Raw genomic sequence first — 25,463 nt, 5'->3', positions numbered from 1 at the left:
TCGAACAAATTGTTCTATGGGCCGAATTGGTCGAAACAAAGTCAAGTTGGGTCGGTTGGATCAAAACATAGCACGCTTGGTTGAAACACAGTCGAACGCATTTTCCTTTGGTCGAGCTGTTCAAAACATAGACAATTTGGTTCGATTCGGTTGAAACAAAGCACGCTGGGATCAAACAGTGTCGAACATTTTGCTTTATCGGCCGAGTAGGGAGAAACTTAGCCAGTTTGATTCGAAATGGTCAGGTCAAAATATTGCCTGCTTGGGTCAAAAACTGTCGAACAATTTGCTCCTTCGGCCGAGTTGGTCTAAAAATAACCAGTTTGATTCAAGTCGGTCAAATAATACCACGCATGAGTCGAACACTGTCGGAAACATAGAACACTGTCGAACACAGCCAGTGTTGGTACAGTTGATCAAAACCTAGCCATTTTTACAACGTAGTTTTTATTTGATCCTGTCGGTCAAAAAGTAACACGCTCGGATCAATCACAGTCGAGCTAATTTTTTTGGTCAAATTGGTTAAATTATGGCTATTTTTGTTTAGTCGGTCAAAACTAGCAATTTTTGGTCAAATTGGTCGAAATATATCTCAGAGATCTCAATTCGGAAACAACACTACTAGGCTAATCTGTGCACTGAATAGGCACACAATTTCGAATTCAGTTTGAAAATTGGCCTGCTCGATCAAAGAAAGCACAAGATCAAAGAAAGATCAAAGACAGCGGTCATATAGCGGAATCCGCTGACAATTCAAAAAAATACACAGTTTGGCCTCGTAATGAAACATAGACGGTGGCTATATAATAGTACAGAATGTTTTGACCACAATAAATTAATCATCGCTTTTACCAAATTCTATTTAAAAAAATTATAAATTTTTAAATAAAATTATTTTAAAAAAATATAAATTATAAAACTTTTTAAAAATCGCAAAAGGTATATTTATTTTTTCCTAATTGTTTCTGATAATGGGTGAGATTTCAATCAAACAGTAATTTGAGGTGTTCGTTTGATTATACCTACAAATAGAGTGCAATTGAAATAAATCGAAATTTAAAAAAAAAACAAAAAATTTTTTCGAATTAGTGTTGCTTTTTCCGGCGCGGTGTGATAAAAAAAAGCTGACTGATGTTTTTCCAATTGTTTTTGTAATGTTTTGAATATTCCAAGTTTTTTATTCCAAATTGGCTGCAAAGTACTACACAATTAACCTTACTTGAGTAACACCAAGTTTTAACGTTTTAAATTAAGCTACTGTAAGCTTTTAAGCCTATAAAATTAGCTATTTTAAGCATGCTTGCTCCCTTTGATTGCTCGAAATAAGACGAAAAATAAAATATTCAGACCCATTTTTTTCATACAAAAGGAGACTGTAATTTTATTTCGAAGCTTTTTTCATATAACGACTTTAAGGGCTTTTATATGATATATCACTCATCTCTCTCTGATGATTTTTTTGTGGTAGCCGTTTTTGCGTGGAAAAAAACGAACAACACAAAAAAGCGCCCGAATACAAAGTTCCTCCTGATTTTTCAATCAGTTCGAACAACAGTTTAGATCAGGTTTTTCAATACAACTTTCTTGTTTTAATTGGATAGTCGAAATCGCAGCTCAATCAATATTATAATAACGCGTTCGACCATGAATGAGTTTCTTTTAAACCATCTAAAATGTGACAAAAATCCTCTCAGACGACAAAATTGTTTTAATTAATTTTCAATGACAAAATTGAGCAGAATACGAAGATATGCTTAAAACTGCACACGAGACTATAAGAGTAGAACCCGGGCCCAGACTTTGTGTTTACTTTACAGAAACTAATTTAAATTAAACCTAAGTTCTCTTTAATCAAAGATCGCCGAGACCTCGCTTGGATCTGTTCAAAAGAAGAACGGTTCTATTGTTAAAATATGTCTAAAAAACCTATTGGTTTCGACTCTCACTCCCACTCTCGAAATGACCCAGGATTAAGTAATTTAGAGTCATTGAGACTTTTTGATGAGTTCATATTGCTTATATTTAAGAAATGTTTTAAGCATTGTCTAACAACACCACAGAGACAAAATGACTTTTTCTTCTTTTTTTTCCGCCTATGTTAAGCATCTAAAATTATTTTTAGATTAATCGCGATAAATAACTTGTTTTTAAGTTTTAAATAAACGTGAAGGTTGCTATATAAAGTGCTGAGTCTCAGAATCCTAGTAAAATGAACATCTAATCAAAAATCATTTGAAATGCTACCGGTTCGTCAATTTCTATAATTATGTTCAAAAAATGAAAATTATAAATATGAACAAAAACGAGATCTAAAATAACAACAAAGAGTAAAAACTGCAAAAGTTGTTGAGCATACATAGTTTTTTCTGCAATTTTCCGCAAGATGTTTGATTAGGCGATCTCGGTTGTTTCATAAGAATTTTGAAATAAGTTCTTGTAGGGGCATAGAAATGTTATCACTTTTCTCACTTGCCTCTGGAATTCATGTGTTCAGACACCATGATACAAAAATTACGCCTGCCTTCACCGATGTAGGAGGCTTTATACACCTGATAAGAGAACTCATAAATAACTGATGAAGCCAGGTTGATGTTATATTGATCTCTATTCTCGAAAAGTTGAGACATTTTCAGATGGTGAACACTCGAAAACTCTAGTTTTTACCAGATATCTGTTAAGTTCCCGGATTTTTGATATTGTCAAATGGTGGATAGTATCGATAAAAGGTAACTTCCAAACACTTTTTTTTGTCAAAGTTGTCAGAAATATCTTTGTGTTTTGTCTGTTTGCCAGTACAAATGACTGATTCGCTCATTCTGCCCAGAAGATCGTCAGGATGCCGGTTCTTACATAACACGTCAAAAAACCTGTCCAAAGCAGCCGTGACAGCGTAATAATCGGTACTTATTGTGAAAGCTCTCTGGAAAAGTTCTCTAGGGACCACTTCTTTGTATCATGGATCGCAATATGATGAGAACAATTTGTAGAGCCCCATGTTGATGGCTTTCATGTTACAGGATGCTGAAAATCTGTTACCCATTCTGCTGAATTGAACATCTAAAAAACTGAGTGACACTTTGTTTTCGGTTTCGTGCATGAACAGCAATTCAGAATTGAAACTCTTCAAGCTTTTCAGAAGAATACGGCCCTGACTCTTGTTTTTAACGATATCAAAACAGTCATCAACGTAATGCTGGTGAATTTTTGGTTGGGTTTCACAGCTTAGAATCTGCTCTTCTACAATGTCAACTGCAAAGCCATCCATTGCCACTTCTTCTGTTTGTTTCAAGGTTTTGCCGTCAAACAAAAAGAAATATTGAGACAAGACATCGCCAGAAGCAAGTTCACTGTTTCTGGGCTTAGCGAAAAATCTGCTGTTAGTTTTTTGAGAATAAGCACGATAATTTTCTCAACAGGCTTACTTTTTGGCAAGGCTGCGGTTATACGAATTGATCATACTCACAATAGGCCGGACAGTAGAATCTTTTCGATTTTATTTGAACTTTTGCGTGTCCAATGTAATGTGCAGTGTTTTCAGATCATAGATTACGGATATACATCCATAGATTATCAATTAGCGTGCAACCGGTTTTGTCAAATCCGACTTCGTCAGGCCTTGATTAGAATCTGAAAACTAGGCAAGGAACTAGACAAAACCTTAAAATTGCAACAAAAGGTAAAAACTGCAAATTTTGTTGAGCACAGTTTTTCCACGAGTTTCGGACTTTGTGGTGATGGTTTCGGCAATTTTTATTCTTGGATGTTGCATGAGGATTTTGAAGTTAGTTCTTTTAGGGGCAGAGGGATGTTTTGACATTTGTGACGTACCTCTGGGATTCAAGTATTTATAGACCCTGCAACGAAATTGACGCATGGTTTCACCAATCTAGGAGGCTTTACACTCCTGACAGGAACTTTCATAAATAACTAATAAAAGCAGGTTAGTGCTGATTTAATCCGTTTTCTTGAAAAATTGGTGTGTTATGTTTTTGCCAGAGACCTGTTAAGTGCGCAAATTTTTGACGTTGTCGCATGTTAGAAAATCGTAATAGATGGTATCATCCAAAAATCATTTTTCCATTGATTCAATTTCTTCAAATCCTGATCAAACTCTCGAAAATATTAATTTAAAGAGTCTGGTCGTTTTCTAGAAATCACTTTGATTCCTTTCGTCTCCAACTATTGTATTCTACCATTGACACAAAACAAAACCTCAAACAATAAGCAAACATCCACAAACTGAAAAAACAATCAGCAACAACTAAAAAAATCAAAATTCAAAACATCAAAACAAATGAGAGTAGATGATGAACATCCAGCCACAATTCTTCCAAACGCAACCAGATCTCTTAGGAAAAAGTATACGTATCAGACCCATCATTCTATCCTTCTAAACAATCTCTTTCGTAATGCAGTGAAAAGACCTTCAACCAAAAGAAAGTTTTACAAAAAATTAACTGACAGTGAAGCAGATAATCTTACTATCGTGAAATCGCATACAAAATGTTGAGCTCATTGGAAACCCCGATTCAAATATCGAACGGAAAAAATCTACGAATGTTCAAGGGAAACATTACCTTACCATGTTGTACCCAAAATGTTTCAACAGGTGCAATTCCTTTTCAAAAAACGAAACGAGCTAAATCTAGGACATTTGCTAGAAGTAACAGTCTCCGCACCACCATCGGGATCAAACAGCCCCACAGTCTCGAAGTAACCAATCATGCAGAAGAAAAATGGCAAGGACAAGCCAAAAACACGATTCCAACCATAACGAATCCCGAAAAAATTTTCCACAGTTTATTTAAAAGAGGTTGAATAATTTTTTCTGTTTTTTAAATTTACGCTTTTATCAACTAGGATTCCAACCATAACGAATCCCGAAAAAAATTTCCACAGTTTATTTAGAAGAGGTTGAATAATTTTTTCTGTTTTTTAACATTGCGCTTTGATCAACTGGGAATGGACTATAGGAACGTTTCCTTAAATAGGCATGCTATAAGAAATATTAAAGAACTCGGCATTCAATTTTTTTTGAAACGGCAATTTTGCAGCAACTCCGGAAATTATTGATATTTAATTTAAAATAGAGTGATAAAATTTAGGTGACCGAATTGTCAATCAAAGAGAGACAAGATATCCGACGGGTTGTCCTATCTCTATCAAACCCGCGAGCCACCTAGAGAGCAAAACCAGCCAGAGTGAGTCAGAAAGAAGCCTGCAGGACTCAATTTTGACTGAAAATACCACTTGACCTTAAATGTCGGAAAACATGGATCTAAATTATGGCTTCCTTGTGTCAGTATATTTGCCATTTACGAAGTTGACAGACACTTTTACAGGTTTTCTTATCTGCGCAGAAATGAAGGCCATCCAAAACTTGGATAAAGTCTACTGGATAAGACGGTTTTACCTCAAACCCTGCGATCCTGGATTCTAGAACCCCATTCAAAACAGGTAACAGCTGACAATAACTCAGTACGAAAGCTAGTCTCGGTGGCCGAATCACTAGAAACGATTACAGACACTTCGACCTCTAAATTGCAGGAAAACACTTCTGAAAAACGCAGTCCAGTAGTTATGAGTACATACGTCCATCGGACAATCATTCAGAGGCATCAGAAGTTCGATCATTTTTAGAACTGGAGAATTTGTTGATTCCATTGGGGCCAAGACCGAACAGGGAGGATGATATTGAAATGGAGTCGATTACGGAAAGCCATCTGCCAAAACAGGTCTGCGAATTCTTGAATTTTAAATTTAAATACAAACGAATTTTGTGACTAAACCTTAGTTTAGATTTATTTAGCTTACTATACTCTCCTTCTTGCATTACAAGTTTCTAATTTTGCAGTATACATACCCTACATTTAGTACTCCTCCGAATCAGTAAATTTTTTACTGACTATTCCTTCGGACTAAATCGAATTCAACTTTTTTCTTTGTAACCAGAACTCTAAGTGCTTACTTAGTTTGATTTGATTTATTCATAAAAGCCTCCTTTTTTCGGGAATCCAAGCAAAAAGTTACTTGCAGTTTATATATATTAGAGCTTCAGCCTGTTTTTTCCCAAGTGAGGAAAGTGTTGTGATTGCTCATTAAGTTTGACTAAATAAAGTCTGGTACTAACTGATTTTGTCCGCACTCGCTCAGTTGGAGCGGTCGCGTAACATTATAATTATCGTTATTAAAATATTACTTATTTCATTCTTTTTTCAACTTTTTAGTATAGCAGTTTAGAGGTTTACTATTTTAACATTTTTTTTGCCGCCAAAAAATGTTTGGCAGCAATCATAAAACTCCCCATACAGTTTTTGCACTAACAGTCAAGAAGTCTCTCACAAAAATTTTGCAGTAACCAAGATTTCAATCATTGTGAAACACAATTTAAAAACATCACTTCAAACAATGTACACTGTTTTGCACAAAGATACCACAGAAAAAAAATGGCAAAAATTCAATCGACAAATAGAAAACACGGGGAATCTACATAACAATTGCCCTCCCTTTGGTACCTACTTAAGAATTGCCACCCATATTAATAAAAGCAGTAAATTAGCGCTAGAGCATTGTATTGAGACTTCTAATTTTGCTGCAATTTGATTGGTCGAAAATGCGTTATATTAATCTACTTAACAATTGCTCCCTTTTCTTAAAGGGGGGGGGGGGGTAATTGTTAAGTAAATCCAACACGAGCCCTGATACGAACTGTATTGTTGAAAAAAAAAACAGTTTTCAAAAAAAAGAGAAATTTAAAAGCTCTGTTTTTTTTGTTCAGAAAAATTTTCAAAAGAGATTTTGCTTACTCGGGCGATCGATCTCTTTATCCAGCTTGGCTCCGTTGGTCGGGTGCACAGACCAATCTTTTAATGTAATGCGAGACTATTCAAACTGCTTGTTTTATAGCATGAAGTTTGATGCTAAAAGTGTAAAGCAGAACTCTTATGCCGCACTCAGTAAAAAAAGAAAAATAATCGATTATATTAGAAATGCAATTGTACTTTTATCAAAATTATAATTAACTATAAGCGCCAAAGTAAGATTTTTGAACGCTTTTTAGTCCATTATAATGATAACATTTTTCAAGACATTATTATAAATTACAATCAATTAAAGTTGTTTATAATTTTTCCGAAAATCTTTTATAATCTTTTATAATCTCTTATACTCTTATAATCTCTTTTAATTAATAATAATTTTTTGTAATTGATCATAATCATATTTTCTTCCAAAAATTTCTAAAAATGAGATCTCTTGTTACTCTTTGTTTCATCTGACAACAATGTTTTACCACGTAACCAAAGTTTTATGAAAGAATCCCCCGGTAGGTGAAATAAAACTATTCTAATATATAAGCCAAGAAATCAAAGCAGTGAGCTGATATTTTTTGTTGGTCAAAAAAACTTAAAATGTGCATCATAAAACAGCTATAAAATATAAGCATTTCAGGTGGAAGATCGAAGACAAAATGGTAAAACAAAATGGGTTATAAACAATCGATTTTTTCTGCAAAACAAATGAATTAAAAAATTGGATAAAAGCAATCGATTTTACTCGATCATTATGTATTATAATTGATTATATTTGATTTCAAAAAGAGATATTATAATAGATTGTTAATTGATTAAAATCATTTCTTTCTCAATTTTTCTAAGACTGGTACTAAAATCATATTATAATCGGTTATTAACGCTTGAAACAGGATGACGGTCCTCTTTAAAATTGCTCCAAACTGAACGGAGGCAAGCTAATTAATCTTATTATTTACATACTCGATTCAAACAAAAACGTATAAAATTTGATGTTATCAGCCTGAAAGTCATGGTTTGTCAATATTTCTTCTATCGATTTCTTTTACCAAACACTTTTCCAGACTAGATGAAGGGCAGTCGGAAGATTCAAGTGTTTGTTCTGATACGATTAGTCTTGTTTCAGTTTGAAAAATTTAGTTTGAGCTTCTAGTATTTTGTAGATATGTTATTGAAAGGACATTTTCCATTTCTGTAGAGCTTTGTTGGTTTGAAAATGGCCAATTGGTCGTCTCAATTGGTAAAATTAATGCGCGATATATATTGTTCTCTTAGAGTGTAAGCTTTAATTCCAGAAGTCTTTCGGTTTAGCTTTGAATTAACTATTTGTAACCTATATCATGCTACACGCAAATTTTATCGACCAAATATGTTCCAGTGATAGCGTGTGGTGGTAGTATTTAAAAGCAAAATTGAAAAGTGCAGGTTTTTGTTTTCATTTTTAAAAAAATCGACTTTTGAGTCTATTAAAATATAAATTCCTCTTTACTCCTTAAGGGGTTCTAGTTATTCGGGGCTGTGCTCTAATACGTGCAATCTTGTTTTGATAAGCTTTGCATGTAGTTTTGGATATTCTTCTTTGCTATGATTGTGTTTGTGGAAAGATGGTGTGGCCGCTTGTTACTGGAATTTTCTTTTAAATTCAACACTTACTGCAGCGCCGTTAGGCGGTCGATCAGGAAACTCGTTTTTTTTTTCGAAAAAGTTTACGGGAACTCGGTGGCTCAGTTTAAATTTACGATTTGGAGTTAAGACCAATTTAATTCCAGTTTATCGGGCATTTAACAACTAATTTATAGAAAAAGAGTGTAGTTTGCAATACGCTGTGTGTCTTTATAATTATGGTTGCAACCTACTCGCAATCACTTCTATTAAGGCTTATCAGAATAAACTTAAGCATTTTTTGTCCGGACCATTTTTTCACTACACTGAATAAATTTGAAAAAAAAAATTGTTAAGAAATTCCAAGTCACGACTTATAGGGATGTTTTAGTATCATACTTGACCCCTTACGAGCTTTTTGGGCGCTCAAAATCGGGAAGAAAAAACACCCCCTTGGTCATAACTCTTTCCCATTTCTGGAATATTCTTTCCGCCCTTCTCAACCTCGTAGTTACTTACTACTCGCGGCTGTTTGGGACAATTATTAAGTCCATTTAGAATTCCGAATGGAACTAATGACATCAAACAACTCCTATACTTGTACTTCTGTAGTAGTAGGAATAGTTATTATCTATCACAAATCACAAGTGGGGGGGGGGGGGGGGGGGAAGGGGGTGATGAACATATCGTCCGCTTGAGAACAACTGACTTCAAAAAATAAGCTGAGCGAACAATAAGTTGACGCAAGTGCAATCTATATTATGTAATTTTCTTAATATAGACAGCAACAAACAGGTTATATAAAAGATTAAATATTTATATTGTTGAAATCTAAGCAAATTTATTCAAAGTTTAGCGCATAATCTGTTATATTTTGAATAACTTGTCTACTAAAATAATATGTCTAAGAGCCCGGATACCAAGAGTTATGCTCAGAGTTTTGATTTTATAAATATTTTCCTCAATTTTTTCAGTTTTTTCCTGCATTCTTTTTCAGGTTATTTTGAATATTTTTGATTGTAGTCTAGTATTGGAAGAACGGCTGTTTTGCTTTTCCCCATCTCTCCTCAGAAGGTGGGTTGTACATTGGAAGACGTCTGAAACACAAGATAGGAAAATGTAACAAAAAAAAGTCATTTTGAATATCTTTATATAATATTTTACAAAAATCAACAAATATCGCTAGATAATACTTTCAAAAAATTCAAATATTAAAGGCGAGTTAGGGGACTGTAAATTTAGCATAAAGATAAAAACTTAAAATTTTGAAAAATAGAAAAATAGATGCAATTGACTATTCACCAATAAGGTTTCACTACTAAGAATTAATATCTCTATATTTGACAGTTAAAAAATTTCGAATTTTTGATATGATTGAAAGCGACAAAGATTTATATAATAATTATATAATAATTGAAATGTCAAGAAGCAGTTATTACATAACAAAAAAAATACATAATTTCAGCTAATTGCTAACTGCATCCTTGAAATGATTTCAAAAATTCAGGTTTGCCTGTCAGGTGGAACCTCTATTAGCAAACCGTTTTTTCTCGATAGCGATAGAAACAAAGAAGAAAATGTATCAAATTGCTTTTTTTATAATTTTTTTTCCAACATTGAAATATAAACAATTAGCGTAAAAGCGACCAAAAAAGGCTGTCTTAGCCTTTAATTTACTGTTGTAAAGATAATGTATAATAATGCCATTATACAAGGCCATGCCTCAGCCACAAAATCAACGAACCAGTTTGATGTCAACATTAAATCCGATTTTCATTCTATAATTTCTTGTTATGAATTTTTTAGGTTCTGAGGCTGTTAAAATTAGAGAAGGATGGTAAGTTACCTGTTAATTTTGGCGTACTGTAGGACGTAGTCGCCTATGGTGTCTTGGGGGAACTTGAGGACGACCCAGTCTACCAGGAGGTGTCTTTTGGATGCCCCCATCAGGAAACAACCCAGTCGCTCGTCCCAGTTGTCAATCGAGCCACCCGTGAACACCTGCAGAAAACAAGAAAAATAAAAAAAGAGAAAAAACATTAAAAAAATTTAAACCCCCTAAATTTATTGCTGACTATACATTCGCCCAGATGGTTTAGTTGAGCCAATTTTATTCAATTTAGCAAATATATCTCGAAAAATCTCTTGAAATGATACCCCTTCAAGACGTTCCATTTCTTCAAGCATTCAACTCTCTAACTACCCAAAGGGTCCCCTTTTGGTACTAGTTAACGATTTACGACACCCCCTTTAAACAGATTGAAATATCAAACAAACAGTCTAGAACTTTACCTGTCGAATTGTAGATCTGAGGTTGCTCTGGGTATGAGTTGACCCCGTATACAACAGCTGCACTTTGCCCCCTCCCCTGCTCAGTCCGATGAAGTAGGCACCCCTCGCTAGGGGGGCAGTTTTCATGGCTACACTGGCAGGCTTCCATTTGAAGCTTCTTTCCATCAATAGCAGAGTTTTTTTTAAACTTTTTTCCAAGGTTTTCCTTCGAAGGAAAAAATAGAGAACTAAACAAGCAACTCAATCCGGTTGACAAGTTTTGAAATAATGAAAGTATGGTCAAACGCTTTTTTTTGAAGTGCCGAAGTCATTTAAAAATGCATATGACGAAAGAGCTTTAAATACTTTGGGGATATTTGGGACTGAAACTCATTAACAAAACCATAAGCCTCATTATTTGAGAGGCACATTTTGAATAGTTTAATCGTGAAAAGATTCAGTTAAGTAATTGGTTGATTACCAAGTGGGTGAATTAGCATAAGCAGGGATTACTTTTTGCGCCAAAACACTGTATTGTTCAAAAGTAGAGGACAGAGTTGTTTCTGTGTGAATGTATAATTAGCTTTCAAGATTCACTTGTATTTTTTGCAACTGCTAGAAACAAGAAAAGTGGATACGACCTCTGCAAAATTTGCAAATACAAATTTTGTGATATGTTAGCGGCGCTTTGATTTTAACTAATGGTGGGGGGAGAGGGATTGTGATAGTTTTTTTTTTGAAAAAAATAAGCATTCTGAGCACGTTTGGAAAGCCGGGTTGTCAAATAATACACTTCTTATACAAATTTAGGGATCAAAAATGTCTGTAAAGATATTCCATGCAGTCAAAATGATAAAAAATATATATATTTTTTAAAATCATGATTTATCCCCTTTTTTATAATTTCATTGTAAGATTCAATATTTTCATAAATTTTATTAAAGAAAAAATAGATCTCTGAAATTTGAGACATTTTTTTGGTTTGTCTTCAGAGAAAATTACGGACCATTTCGTAAATACTGTAGGCTAAGAGTCATGTACCCCAGTAGCATGAATTAGGAAGCTCGCCACTTTCAATAATCTTTAAAGTTTCCTTCATATAAAAAATCCTTCATATAAAAAAAAACAAATAAGCCGAAATAAAGTTCCTAATTACAAGTTTCAAAACATAAAAAATGATAATAAATGTTTTCATCGGTTCCATGCATAGATTTTTATAGTGACTATCGTTTGTTTATGAGCTCATTTGTTTGCCTTGTCGTTTTTTTTTGCAGAAGTCAATAGCCATTCTCTCGTCCCGTAGACACAATCGAGCCACAGCCTTTATTGTTTATTTAGAAAATTATGGTATTCATGAATTTATATTCCCTTTAAAAGACAAGTTGCAATATACTTCCCGCCGTAGTCGCGCCAATGTGTTGCGAGCTTGCCATTCGAGGGCCTTCCTGGAGCGGTCTAAGAAACATGGGTTGGTTTTCGAAAAACTTTGCTAGAAACGTTGCCTTCGCTGTCTGTGTTTCAGGTGGATGCCCCGATTCCAGGCAAGGCGCATCTCTGACTTTTCCCAGGCGCTTGCAATTGGCACATCAAGGACAAAATATATCAAACAATCTCTAGTAAAATCTTCCATTCACTCTTACCGCGGCGCCACACTCCAAGATCTGTATAAAACAGTATTACAATATTAGACAAAAGCGCCTTAATACATTTACCATTATCGCAGGGCTTAAGGATAATAGGCTGCGCTGCATCCACGAGAAGTTGAGCAAATGTAGGAAAACTTAATCAATCTAATTACAAACAAGTTCCAGTCCAAAACCCTAATTATCCCCAAAACAATCCAAAGCTCCATTAACAATGATGTTAATCGCAAACTCTACATTCATAACCATATGCTGTTTAATTATTAAATTTCTTCATCCACACACACATTGTTTCGCCCAATCTTAAATTAAATCTAACTCCTCAAATGATCTGCCGAGATGGCATCCACTTCTCGTTCTTTGGTAATGAATTCTTTACAAATTTTCTTCCTTATATTATTTACTAATTCTCTTGATAATCTGACGATACCGTTCCCTCTAAAAAAAATGTCCGATCAAACACATAGTATCATATGTAAAAACCACCTACGCGACCATGGAATTGGTGCACAACATGCAAAGCCTACATGCATGTAAAATGCAGCGGCCTTAATCGAGTCAGCGACCACGACGAAAATTTCAGCTGCTTTCGCTGCACCTCCCTGATTACAGACAACACTACAACTGAAATTCAAGCCCCTCCAACTCAACCTCAACAAGCTCCTTCGACCAACGATCAAAATCCTGCCATTGCAAACAGCAACGAAACTGTAACAGCCACACCCGACCCTTGGTCCAATCCCATACCTGAAAAAAAAAATAAAATAAGAACCATCTAAAGCCAAGAAGTGCACTGGAAACCAGTCTTCATGATCCTCGCAAGAATTGTGTTTAACTTGAAAAAACGTTCTAAATAGAAGCCTCAACTCGTTAATTGAAACACAAGAAAACACATACGCATTGCACGCAACAATGTTATTCCCTCAACTCATGCTATGCAAAACTAAATCGGAGTGTGATGGTTTGAACTCTAAAACTATACCAAGAAGGCTTAAGCAATGGCATAAGGGCGAACTGGATGAACTTTTTAACGAGGGAGAAGCGCTGCAAATGCACTTGGCAAAAAAAATAAAAAGAAAGTAAAAACTGAAGCACAGCGGTTTGAAAAAATTAATGAGCACCGCTAAAGTATCAAGTGCTATTGCTAAATTAACTGACACCTCCAAAGGAATACTATCACTCGAGGAAACCGACAAAAGTCAAACTGTTGAGCAACTCCTCATCGAGAAACATCCTCCCGTGCAGCCAGTAAACAGCAACTATACAACATCACGCTCCGAAGATGCAATTCCTTTCCACTCATTCACATTCGACCAAATAAATGCGCAGAAAATTAGGAAGGCTGCCATGACAACACCTTGTTCTCAAGGACCCTCAGGTTTGGATACAAATGAGTGGAGACGCATACTAATGCACTTTGGTAAACGGTCAGTTGAAATATCAAAGACACTAGCCGAAATTGCACAGAAAATATCAACAGTCATGAGCTTCTTGAACCACATAATGCCTGGCGACTAATTCCACTTGATAAAAAGCCAGGAGTTAGGCCAATTGGAATAGGCCAATTCATCCGCAGAATAATAGGTAGAACGATCACAAAGTGCTCAAAAAGCGAACTAATGATACTCGGATTGAATTACCAACTATGCCCTGGCCAAAAATATGACATCGAATATACAATTCATACGCTTAGGAAGCAATACGAGAAAACAGATTCCCATGCAATATTACTGATAGACGCGTAAAATGCATTTAAACCCCTAAACCGGAACCTAGCTTCAAAAGTCAATGCAAGTATATGCCCTTCTATAAAACCCGCTATACAGAACTCATACTCTAATCCATCTAAACTCTTCGTAAAAAATATATCCTATCTAGAGAAGAAACCACACAAGGAGACCCATTAGCAATGGCAATGTACGGGCTAGCTACTTTACTTTTAATAAAACTAGTCAGCAATAACAGCCTAACACAGAAAGGGTATGCAGACGATGGGAATGCAGTCGGAAATTTGAAAAGCCTGCGAAGAATTTTTGACAACATTATCAAACACGGAAAATATTTTGGAAATCATGCGAAGGCATCGAAATTCCAGCTCATTGTAAAAGATGAAAAATACAATGAAGCGATAAAAGTATTCAAAAATAACGCAATTGAAATGAAGAAAGAGGCCAAAGTATTTGGTTCTGTCATAGGCTCCGAGACGAAATGTAACACTTTCTTAGAAACTCAGTTAGAAGAACATAATAAAATACTGAAAAAACTTGGCAGTATTGCGAAAACATCACCGCAAATTGTGTACTCCTGTTACACCAAAGAGCAACAAGTGAAATTTTTGTTTTCAATTAGAACTACCCTTATACCACAGAAAACATGCAGACCTGAGAGAAGATACTGCAGGAAAATCTCATTCCAAATTTAACTGGTAAAGATAATGTCAGCCATCAACTTACAAACATCGCTTCTTTGCCACTGAAAACGTGTGTCTAATGTCCAGAATTTTCTATAATTATCAATTAAAACATAATCAGTACTAGACACATACAACCCATTAACAGCTATATCTGAGAAAAAATCTATACAAAAATTAAAACACTTAAAACCGAAAGAACGAACCAAAAAAAAACTAACATTTTAAGCAAGTTGAGTGACAATGAAAAATACACACTTTAGCCGGCCTCCAAAAAAGAGCCTCAAACTGGTTAAATTAACTGCCACTTAGCAGATATGATTTAAACCTGAATAAATCCGAATTCCGGAATGGAATTTATCTCAGACATGGAAAGGAAACAACCAACAATCCACTCACATGTGCACGTGGTCAATCTATTGACCTTGCCCACGCCCTTCACTTCGCAAAAAGTGGATATACCCACATGAGGCATTGTGAAATCAGAGATACCTTTGCCAACCTCATGTTGAAATCGAGCCGACGCTTCAGTCTTTGCAAGGCGAGAACTTTGTCAACAATTGAACGACAACTGATGAAGACGAGTGACTAGACGTAAAAGCAAACGGATTATAGGGCCCAACGTTTAGCCGAACCTTCTTTGATGTCAAAGTTTTCAACCCTCACGCAAAAACTATACGAACACTACTGAAAGAAGCCTATAAATACCATGAATCACTAAAAACTCAAAATACCAACATAGAGTTCACATGTCGAACAGAGCAGCTTCTGTGCGCTCATTTTTGGCTGCACTGTTGGTGCCGCACCAGCAGCTACTCGGACAATGCAGCGCATAGCTGAAAAACTTAGTGAAAAAAGGCATGAAAGCTGCTCAGAAACAATAAACTATAAATGAACTAAGATAAGCTTCGCGCTGCTCAGGTGCGCTATCCTTTGTATACGGGGGTGCAGATTACTGCGTAGAACGCAATTCATAGACAATCCAATTAGTGCTCTTGTAGATGAGGGACGGTTGAAGTAAATACTTTTAGACGATGCATCAAATGCTGACTTGTCTTAATTCCCGCTCTATTGTTTATTGGTGTATTTATAAAATGCTGGTATGGGCCCTATCCAACTTGTGCACGACCGTACCTAAACGGAAGGGCCCCTTTTATAATTTACTTTTTTATAATAATAAAATGTTCAGCTCCTTTATAATTCTTGTGCAAAATGTTTGTGAACAGGCAGTGATGTCCGTTTAAGAAATAGAAATTGAAATTTAACTTGAAATTGTTCAAAAAATTTAAAAAATTATTGGCATGAAACAAAATCAACGAACCAGTTTGAAGTCAACATTAGATCCGATTTTCTTTCTATAATCTCTTGTTATGAATCTTTTAGGTTCTGAGGCTGTTACAATTAGAGACACCCCAAAGATGGTACAGTTAGAATGTTAAGGTTAGGATGGTAAGTTACCTATTAATTTTGGCGCATTGTAGGACGTAGTCGCCTATGGTGTCTTGAGGGAACTTGAGGACGACCCAGTCTACCAAGAGGTGTCTTTTGGATGCCCCCATCAGGAAACAACCCAGTCGCTCGTCCCAGTTGTCAATCGAGCCACCCGTGAACACCTGCAGAAAACAAGAAAAATAAAAAAAGAGAAAAAACATTAAAAAAATTTAAACCCCCTAAATTTATTGCTGACTATACTTTCGCCCAGATGGTTTAGTTGAGCCAATTTTATTCAATTTAGCAAATATATCTCGAAAAATCTCTTGAAATGATACCCCTTCAAGACGTTCCATTTATTCAAGCATTCAACTCTCTAACTACCCAAAGGGTCCCCTTTTGGTACTAGTTAACGATTTACGACACCCCCTTTAAACAGATTGAAATATCAAACAAACAGTCTAGAACTTTACCTGTCGAATTGTAGATCTGAGGTTGCTCTGGGTATGAGTTGACCCCGTATACAACAGCTGCACTTTGCCCCCTCCCCTGCTCAGTCCGATGAAGTAGGCACCCCTCGCTAGGGGGGCAGTTTTCATGGCTACACTGGCAGGCTTCCATTTGAAGCTTCTTTCCATCAATAGCAGTTTTTTTAAAACTTTTTTCCAAGGTTTTCCTTTGAAGGAAAAAATAGAGAGTTAAACAAGCAAATCAATTCGGTTGACAAGTTTTGAAATAATAAAAGTATGGTCAAACGCTTTGTTTGAAGTCCCGAATTCATTTAAAAATGCATATGACGCAAGAGCTTTAAATACTTTGGGGATATTTGGGACTGAAACTCATTAACGAAACCATAAGCCTCATTATTTGAGAGGCACATTTTGAATAGTTTAATCGTGAAAAGATTCAGTTAAGTAATTGGTTGATTACCAAGTGGGTGAATTAGCATAAGCAGGGATTACTTTTTGCGCCAAAACACTGTATTGTTCAAAAGTAGAGGACAGAGTTGTTTCTGTGTGAATGTTTAATTAGCTTTCAAGATTCACTTGTATTTTTTGCAACTGCTAGAAACAAGAAAAGTGGATACGACCTCTGCAAAATTTGCAAATACAAATTTTGTGATATGTTAGCGGCGCTTTGATTTTAACTAATGGTGGGGGGAGAGGGATTGTGATAGTTTTTTTTTGAAAAAAAAAAAGCATTCTGAGCACGTTTGGAAAGCCGGGTTGTCAAATAATACACTTCTTATACAAATTTAGGGATCAAAAATGTCTGTAAAGATATTCCATGCAGTCAAAATGATAAAAAATATATATATTTTTTAAAATCATGATTTATCCCCTTTTTTATAATTTCATTGTAAGATTAAATATTTTCATAAATTTTATTAAAGAAAAAATAGATCTCTGAAATTTGAGACATTTTTTTGGTTTGTCTTCAGAGAAAATTACGGACCATTTCGTAAATACTGTAGGCTAAGAGTCATGTACCCCAGTAGCATGAATTAGGAAGCTCGCCACTTTCAATAATCTTTAAAGTTTCCTTCATATAAAAAATCCTTCATATAAAAAAAACAAATAAGCCGAAATAAAGTTCCTAATTACAAGTTTCAAAACATAAAAAATGATAATAAATGTTTTCATCGGTTCCATGCATAGATTTTTATAGTGACTATCGTTTGTTTATGAGCTCATTTGTTTGCCTTGTCGTTTTTTTTGCAGAAGTCAATAGCCATTCTCTCGTCCCGTAGACACAATCGAGCCACAGCCTTTATTGTTTATTTAGAAAATTATGGTATTCATGAATTTATATTCCCTTTAAAAGACAAGTTGCAATATACTTCCCGCCGTAGTCGCGCCAATGTGTTGCGAGCTTGCCATTCGAGGGCCTTCCTGGAGCGGTCTAAGAAACATGGGTTGGTTTTCGAAAAACTTTGCTAGAAACGTTGCCTTCGTTGTCTGTGTTTCAGGTGGATGCCCCGATTCCAGGCAAGGCGCATCTCTGACTTTTCCCAGGCGCTTGCAATTGGCACATCAAGGACAAAATATATCAAACAATCTCTAGTAAAATCTTCCATTCACTCTTACCGCGGCGCCACACTCCAAGATCTGTATAAAACAGTATTACAATATTAGACAAAAGCGCCTTAATACATTTACCATTATCGCAGGGCTTAAGGATAATAGGCTGCGCTGCATGCACGAGAAGTTGAGCAAATGTAGGAAAACTTAATCAACCTAATTACAAACAAGTTCCAGTCCAAAACCCTAATTATCCCCAAAACAATCCAAAGCTCCATTAACAATGATGTTAATCGCAAACTCTACATTCATAACCATATGCTGTTTAATTATTAAATTTCTTCATCCACACACACTCATTGTTTCGCCCAATCTTAAATTAAATCTAACTCCTCAAATGATCTGCCGAGATGGCATCCACTTCTCGTTCTTTGGTAATGAATTCTTTACAAATTTTCTTCCTTATATTATTTACTAATTCTCTTGATAATCTGACGATACCGTTCCCTCTTAAAAAAATGTCCGATCAAACACATAGTATCATATGTAAAAACCACCTACGCGACCATGGAATTGGTGCACAACATGCAAAGCCTACATGCATGTAAAATGCAGCGGCCTTAATCGAGTCAGCGACCACGACGAAAATTTCAGCTGCTTTCGCTGCACCTCCCTGATTACAGACAACACTACAACTGAAATTCAAGCCCCTCCAACTCAACCTCAACAAGCTCCTTCGACCAACGATCAAAATTCTGCCATTGCAAACAGCAACGAAACTGTAACAGCCACACCCGACCCTTGGTCCAATCCCATACCTGAACTAAAAAATAAAATAAGAACCATCTAAAGCCAAGAAGTGCACTGGAAACCAGTCTTCATGATCCTCGCAAGAATTGTGTTTAACTTAAAAAAACGTTCTAAATAGAAGCCTCAACTCGTTAATTGAAACACAAGAAAACACATACGCATTGCACGCAACAATGTTATTCCCTCAACTCATGCTATGCAAAACTAAATCGGAGTGTGATGGTTTGAACTCTAAAACTATACCAAGAAGGCTTAAGCAATGGCATAAGGGCGAACTGGATGAACTTTTTAACGAGGGAGAAGCGCTGCAAATGCACTTGGCAAAAAAAATAAAAAGAAAGTAAAAACTGAAGCACAGCGGTTTGAAAAAATTAATGAGCACCGCTAAAGTATCAAGTGCTATTGCTAAATTAACTGACACCTCCAAAGGAATACTATCACTCAAGGAAACCGACAAAAGTCAATCTGTTGAGCAACTCCTCATCGAGAAACATCCTCCCGTGCAGCCAGTAAACAGCAACTATAAAACATCACGCTCCGAAGATGCAATCCCTTTCCACTCATTCACATTCGACCAAATAAATGCGCAGAAAATTAGGAAGGCTGCCATGACAACACATTGTTCTCAAGGACCCTCAGGTTTGGATACAAATGAGTGGAGACGCATACTAATGCACTTTGGTAAACGGTCAGTTGAAATATCAAAGACACTAGCCGAAATTGCACAGAAAATATCAACAGTCATGAGCTTCTTGAACCACATAATGCCTGGCGACTAATTCCACTTGATAAAAACCCAGGAGTTAGGCCAATTGGAATAGGCCAATTCATCCGCAGAATAATAGGTAGAACGATCACAAAGTGCTCAAAAAGCGAACTAATGATACTCGGATTGAATTACCAACTATGCCCTGGCCAAAAATATGACATCGAATATACAATTCATACGCTTAGGAAGCAATACGAGAAAACAGATTCCCATGCAATATTACTGATAGACGCGTAAAATGCATTTAAACCCCTAAACCGGAACCTAGCTTCAAAAGTCAATGCAAGTATATGCCCTTCTATAAAACCCGCTATACAGAACTCATACTCTAATCCATCTAAACTCTTCGTAAAAAATATATCCTATCTAGAGAAGAAACCACACAAGGAGACCCATTAGCAATGGCAATGTACGGGCTAGCTACTTTACTTTTAATAAAACTAGTCAGCAATAACAGCCTAACACAGAAAGGGTATGCAGACGATGGGAATGCAGTCGGAAATTTGAAAAGCCTGCGAAGAATTTTTGACAACATTATCAAACACGGAAAATATTTTGGAAATCATGCGAAGGCATCGAAATTCCAGCTCATTGTAAAAGATGAAAAATACAATGAAGCGATAAAAGTATTCAAAAATAACGCAATTGAAATGAAGAAAGAGGCCAAAGTATTTGGTTCTGTCATAGGCTCCGAGACGAAATGTAACACTTTCTTAGAAACTCAGTTAGAAGAACATAATAAAATACTGAAAAAACTTGGCAGTATTGCGAAAACATCACCGCAAATTGTGTACTCCTGTTACACCAAAGAGCAACAAGTGAAATTTTTGTTTTCAATTAGAACTACCCTTATACCACAGAAAACATGCAGACCTGAGAGAAGATACTGCAGGAAAATCTCATTCCAAATTTAACTGGTAAAGATAATGTCAGCCATCAACTTACAAACATCGCTTCTTTGCCACTGAAAACGTGTGTCTAATGTCCAGAATTTTCTATAATTATCAATTAAAACATAATCAGTACTAGACACATACAACCCATTAACAGCTATATCTGAGAAAAAATCTATACAAAAATTAAAACACTTAAAACCGAAAGAACGAACCAAAAGAAAACTAACATTTTAAGCAAGTTGAGTGACAATGAAAAATACACACTTTAGCCGGCCTCCAAAAAAGAGCCTCAAACTGGTTAAATTAACTGCCACTTAGCAGATATGATTTAAACCTGAATAAATCCGAATTCCGGAATGGAATTTATCTCAGACATGGAAAGGAAACAACCAACAATCCACTCACATGTGCACGTGGTCAATCTATTGACCTTGCCCACGCCCTTCACTTCGCAAAAAGTGGATATACCCACATGAGGCATTGTGAAATCAGAGATACCTTTGCCAACCTCATGTTGAAATCGAGCCGACGCTTCAGTCTTTGCAAGGCGAGAACTTTGTCAACAATTGAACGACAACTGATGAAGACGAGTGACTAGACGTAAAAGCAAACGGATTATAGGGCCCAACGTTTAGCCGAACCTTCTTTGATGTCAAAGTTTTCAACCCTCACGCAAAAACTATACGAACACTACTGAAAGAAGCCTATAAATACCATGAATCACTAAAAAACTCAAAATACCAACATAGAGTTCACATGTCGAACAGAGCAGCTTCTTTGCGCTCATTTTTGGCTGCACTGTTGGTGCCGCACCAGCAGCTACTCGGACAATGCAGCGCATAGCTGAAAAACTTAGTGAAAAAAGGCATGAAAGCTGCTCAGAAACAATAAACTATAAATGAACTAAGATAAGCTTCGCGCTGCTCAGGTGCGCTATCCTTTGTATACGGGGGTGCAGATCACTGCGTAGGACGCAATTCATAGACAATCCAATTAGTGCTCTTGTAGATGAGGGACGGTTGAAGTAAATACTTTTAGACGATGCATCAAATGCTGGCTTGTCTTAATTCCCGCTCTATTGTTTATTGGTGTATTTATAAAATGCTGGTATGGGCCCTATCCAACTGGTGCACGACCGTACCTAAACGGAAGGGCCCCTTTTATAATTTACTTTTTTATAATAATAAAATGTTCAGCTCCTTTATAACTCTTGTGCAAAATGTTTGTGAACAGGCAGTGATGTCCGTTTAAGAAATAGAAATTGAAATTTAACTTGAAATTGTTCAAAAAATTTAAAAAAATATTGGCATCAAATTAAATTTCACTGAAACTATTAATTTTTTTTAGCAATTTAAATTTTATTTACGTTTTCGGGTACTTGTCGCAAAATTGAAAAAAATAATAAATCAATTTCTTGGGCATATCTATTTGCAACAAAATCTTTCAGTTTTGTCGTGATATTGTTTGCTTTGTCATCGGAACTGTGAAAAAGTGAAACTAATTGACATAATTACACCGTGTACTTTGGCGTAAGATCGAATACCGCCTGAGCAGTTTATTTTTTTTTCACGTTTATTGAAATTTAAATCAAAATTTAAAATTATTTGATTTTTTTAAATGGACATCACTTAAAAAAGGTGTTTTGGAGCTTTTGTTTTCTATGCTGTCCACTAGTGAGTGGACGTTCCTATAAATCTCATTATATATAAGCAGAGCTCTGCCCGTGCAAACATAGCTATGTGCTTTTTCTAGAAATGGATAGTAGCTCACGGAACGATTACAACGAATTTTCCGATAGTGCTACGTATCTGCTGTATAAAACTGATTACACACCCCAGAGCTCGAATAATGATCTTGACGGTTATGATTACCAGGGTTATCACTGCCGTGTTTACAAAAGAAGATGGTATATCTTGCTGATCTATTGTTCTGTTGGTTTTTCAAATTATATATCATGGAATACTTGGGATCCCATACAAAACACTGCGAAGTTTGTTTATGGATGGAATAATGGAATTATATCTCTATTGGCTGACTGGGGGCTTTTGACATTGATAGTTTTCCCTCCTTTTTACGCTGCACTTCTGAAGAAAAAAGGACTGCGGAGATCAGAATTAGTGACTATAGGCTGTATGTTTCTCGGTGCTTTTCTGAGAATTATTCCTTGGAGAATGGGTCCAATTAACACGCTAATGATAAATGTTAGCCAATTTTGTACCGGCGCGGGTGGTATAATTCCCATGGCTGGTGCAAGTCTCCTTTCAATAACCTGGTTTCCTCCTAGTGAAAGGAGGTTTGCGACATCTTTAGCTTCTGGCAGTCAGCAGTTTGGTTTGGCTCTTTCGTTTCTCCTTGGTCCACTTCTTGTAGAAGAACCAATTTCGGATTCATTTAATTCGTCATTTCTAGAGTTTGAAGCAGAAGAGACTAGGGTTGAGCTTCGAACTCAATATCGGGCTGAAATTCAAACCTATCTTAGAATACAGTTCGCTCTCGTAGCGGTTTTAACTGCATGTATAATCATCTATTTTCCTGCGAGACCTCCTCTTCCACCTTCTAATTTGTCTATCAGTGGTCGTCACTTTTTCGGCTATTCTATCCGACTTATTGTGAAACAACGTAGGTTTTGGATTCTGTCTTTTACTTATGGGTTCTTCAGTGGGTTGTTCAATTCCTATCTAGCCATTCTTGCCGTAGATTTGGCCAGCAATCCTCATTTGCAGTTTTCGCAGTATTGGTCTGGCTGGCTTGGATTTGCGACTACCATAATTGGTGCTGCGACTAGTGTCGTGGTTGCCGCTGCGGCCGATTTGCTCAGGGCTTACAACCCAATCAAAAAATTACTTTTGGCTTTGTTGACTACTGGGTTTCTTGCGTTTGGTGTGTTCATTTTACTGGCAAAAGGCATCGTTCACATTGAATTGAGTTCTATGGAAATGAGGGTATTGGTTTATGTTCTAGTTATAATTACAGGATGTGCCTCTGCTAGTACAGTGCCTTTGATTTTTGAAATCGGATCCGACATACTCTATCCGATTCCAGAAGAGGTCATTGGATCTATGCTTGTATTGGTGCAAAATACTTGCGGGCTCATGTTTCTAATGGTTATGTTAGTCCCTGGCGTTGGCACAAACTGGCTTGATTACGCGGTTTTTGGAGGTATGCTAGCGTCTTTCCCTATGATCTATCTTATGGATGACAAGAATAGACGAATATCAGCCGAACTGTTGCCTAATTAGTTTAGAAAAGTTAGTATACGTAAAAGTTAGTAAAAGTTCTGAATATTTTGCAAAGATTGTATATTTAATTCTTAGTTATGCAGTAGAAGTTACTTGTAATTTTCAACAGTTGGTGCTAATCAGAATAGCTATTAATGCTAAGAAGTATTTTGTATCCTGATTTTTTTTTTCAAACTTATCAACATAATTTATATTTCGGATGTATTTTTCTAAACTTGCTACTACCGAGTAATAGTGAAATCGACATAATTGAAGACTTGCATTTTTTTGAAGTTTTCGTTCCATTTCACTTCTAGAAAAAGACTAAAAATTTCTTCACGCTCGACTTTAGATTTTAGCGGCTAGTCTTTTGCTTTCTTTTATAGAAGGCACATTACGCTCACATCAAGCAAAAAGACAAATGGTAAGAAGAAACATAAATAATTTGAATCTTGTTTAATAAAATCACTCAAATCATCAGTGCTGCGGGCATGCTGAATTTCTTGAAAATTCAAATTTAACTACTGGCTAATAGTAAATAATGATTAATTTTATTACGAGAATTCTAACCATCGTATGTAGCATTAAAGAGTTTCGATATCAATTATTTGCCTCAAATTTCTGGATTCATGATTTTCGACTTAAACTCTGTCGATTTAGTTTATGAATTGTGTATTTCATCTTGCATACACTACATATACAGCACTCTAGGGTCCTATGTCGGCCGTTTAGGCAAATTTTGCCAATAAAAACTTTCCAAAATTTTTTGGTGGATTTTCAGATTATTGGGTGTCGGCTTTTTTTTTTGTTTTCAACAACAAGTTTCCGCTATTTACGATGATTAAGATTTTTAAAATTTCGGCGAAAAGACATCGTTTTTTTTTCGGTTAAAAGGTTAAGCTTCCGGAACGGTAATATCATATAGCTATATAATCCAATCTTGATTGTGGTTTTGAGTATCTGTTGTTGTTGTTGTGGCCTCGTCTCCTTCATCGGTATAGGGTTTCGTTTCGCTTTTATTAATCCTTCATCTCTGGAGGAGATGAAAGTTTGTTTCATTGTTTGTTCCGTCGCTTCCATTATCATTGGCCACCGACGGGATATTTAGTGCATACCACATTTGTTGGTTAGTCAAACATCGTTATGACACTGGACGTCGTCTAGGGTCTCTCGTTTTGTTGTGCCGTTGTGAGGTCATTACCTCCGGTTTGCTAATTATTTCTGGAAGAAAGTTTAGCTCTACTGCTCCACCGTGCTATGTAAGCTGAAGTAATTCAGCTACCCGGAGGGTGTCAGTCCAGAAGTGGAGGCCATCTAGATCTGTCAGCCTGCCTCGACACTTAAATAGGTGACTAACATCATGAGGGCCCTGACTACAGATTTCACAGACATTAAGTATTTTAGGGTCTAGCCTATCCCGGTAATTATTCAGCAAGGGGAATATGCTGGTCGAAGCTGGGCAAGTTTGCACCTGGCGTCACGATCGAGCTTATTTTCACTATCGTCTATTTCTTGTGGAATTGAGTTGAGCAATTTGATGGGGGTGGTTGTTGGTGTAGTCTTCAACTATTTTAATGTGAAGA

General features: G+C 36.1%; 3 protein-coding genes across 3 annotated transcripts; 1 reads left to right on the top strand and 2 right to left on the bottom strand.

The window, feature by feature from the left end:
* Positions 1-9,201: 9,201 nt before the first annotated feature.
* On the bottom strand, positions 9,202-10,979 carry LOC134856265 (uncharacterized). Its single transcript, XM_063872619.1, has 3 exons — positions 10,704-10,979; positions 10,258-10,412; positions 9,202-9,508 (listed from the first exon to the last, which is right to left on the bottom strand). The coding sequence occupies exons 1-3, from the start codon at positions 10,866-10,868 to the stop codon at positions 9,436-9,438; spliced, it is 393 nt and encodes a 130-aa protein (XP_063728689.1). The 5' UTR covers positions 10,869-10,979; the 3' UTR covers positions 9,202-9,435.
* Positions 10,980-15,480: 4,501 nt separating this feature from the next.
* On the bottom strand, positions 15,481-16,804 carry LOC134844180 (uncharacterized). The gene is made up of 3 exons (XM_063860779.1): positions 16,640-16,804; positions 16,194-16,348; positions 15,481-15,571 (listed from the first exon to the last, which is right to left on the bottom strand). Exons 1-3 carry the CDS (start codon positions 16,802-16,804, stop codon positions 15,481-15,483), a joined length of 411 nt encoding a protein of 136 aa, XP_063716849.1.
* Positions 16,805-22,319: 5,515 nt separating this feature from the next.
* LOC134854116 (solute carrier family 49 member 4-like) lies at positions 22,320-24,047 on the top strand. Its single transcript, XM_063870237.1, has one exon. It carries the CDS (start codon positions 22,417-22,419, stop codon positions 23,899-23,901), a length of 1,485 nt encoding a protein of 494 aa, XP_063726307.1. The 5' UTR covers positions 22,320-22,416; the 3' UTR covers positions 23,902-24,047.
* The last annotated feature ends 1,416 nt before the right edge of the window (positions 24,048-25,463 follow it).

This window comes from Symsagittifera roscoffensis, chromosome 1 (genome assembly GCF_963678635.1).
Source record: "Symsagittifera roscoffensis chromosome 1, txSymRosc1.1, whole genome shotgun sequence".
Taxonomy (NCBI): Eukaryota; Metazoa; Xenacoelomorpha; order Acoela; family Convolutidae; genus Symsagittifera; species Symsagittifera roscoffensis.
This window is presented reverse-complemented; position numbering and strand designations above follow the sequence as displayed.

What these genes read in the sequence shown, in the direction of transcription:
- LOC134854116 (XM_063870237.1), top strand. Translation starts at nt 22,417, where the DNA reads ATGGATAGTAGCTCACGGAACGATTACAACGAATTTTCCGATAGTGCT.
- LOC134856265 (XM_063872619.1), bottom strand. Translation starts at nt 10,868, where the DNA reads ATGGAAAGAAGCTTCAAATGGAAGCCTGCCAGTGTAGCCATGAAAACT. An exon ending in TCAGATCTACAATTCGACAG is followed by an intron (nt 10,413 to 10,703) that starts GTAAAGTTCTAG and finishes TGTTTTCTGCAG; the next exon opens with GTGTTCACGGGTGGCTCGAT. An exon ending in CAGTACGCCAAAATTAACAG is followed by an intron (nt 9,509 to 10,257) that starts GTAACTTACCAT and finishes CTTGTGTTTCAG; the next exon opens with ACGTCTTCCAATGTACAACC.
- LOC134844180 (XM_063860779.1), bottom strand. Translation starts at nt 16,804, where the DNA reads ATGGAAAGAAGCTTCAAATGGAAGCCTGCCAGTGTAGCCATGAAAACT. An exon ending in TCAGATCTACAATTCGACAG is followed by an intron (nt 16,349 to 16,639) that starts GTAAAGTTCTAG and finishes TGTTTTCTGCAG; the next exon opens with GTGTTCACGGGTGGCTCGAT. An exon ending in CAATGCGCCAAAATTAATAG is followed by an intron (nt 15,572 to 16,193) that starts GTAACTTACCAT and finishes TAAGTTTTTCAG; the next exon opens with CTATGCGCTGCATTGTCCGA.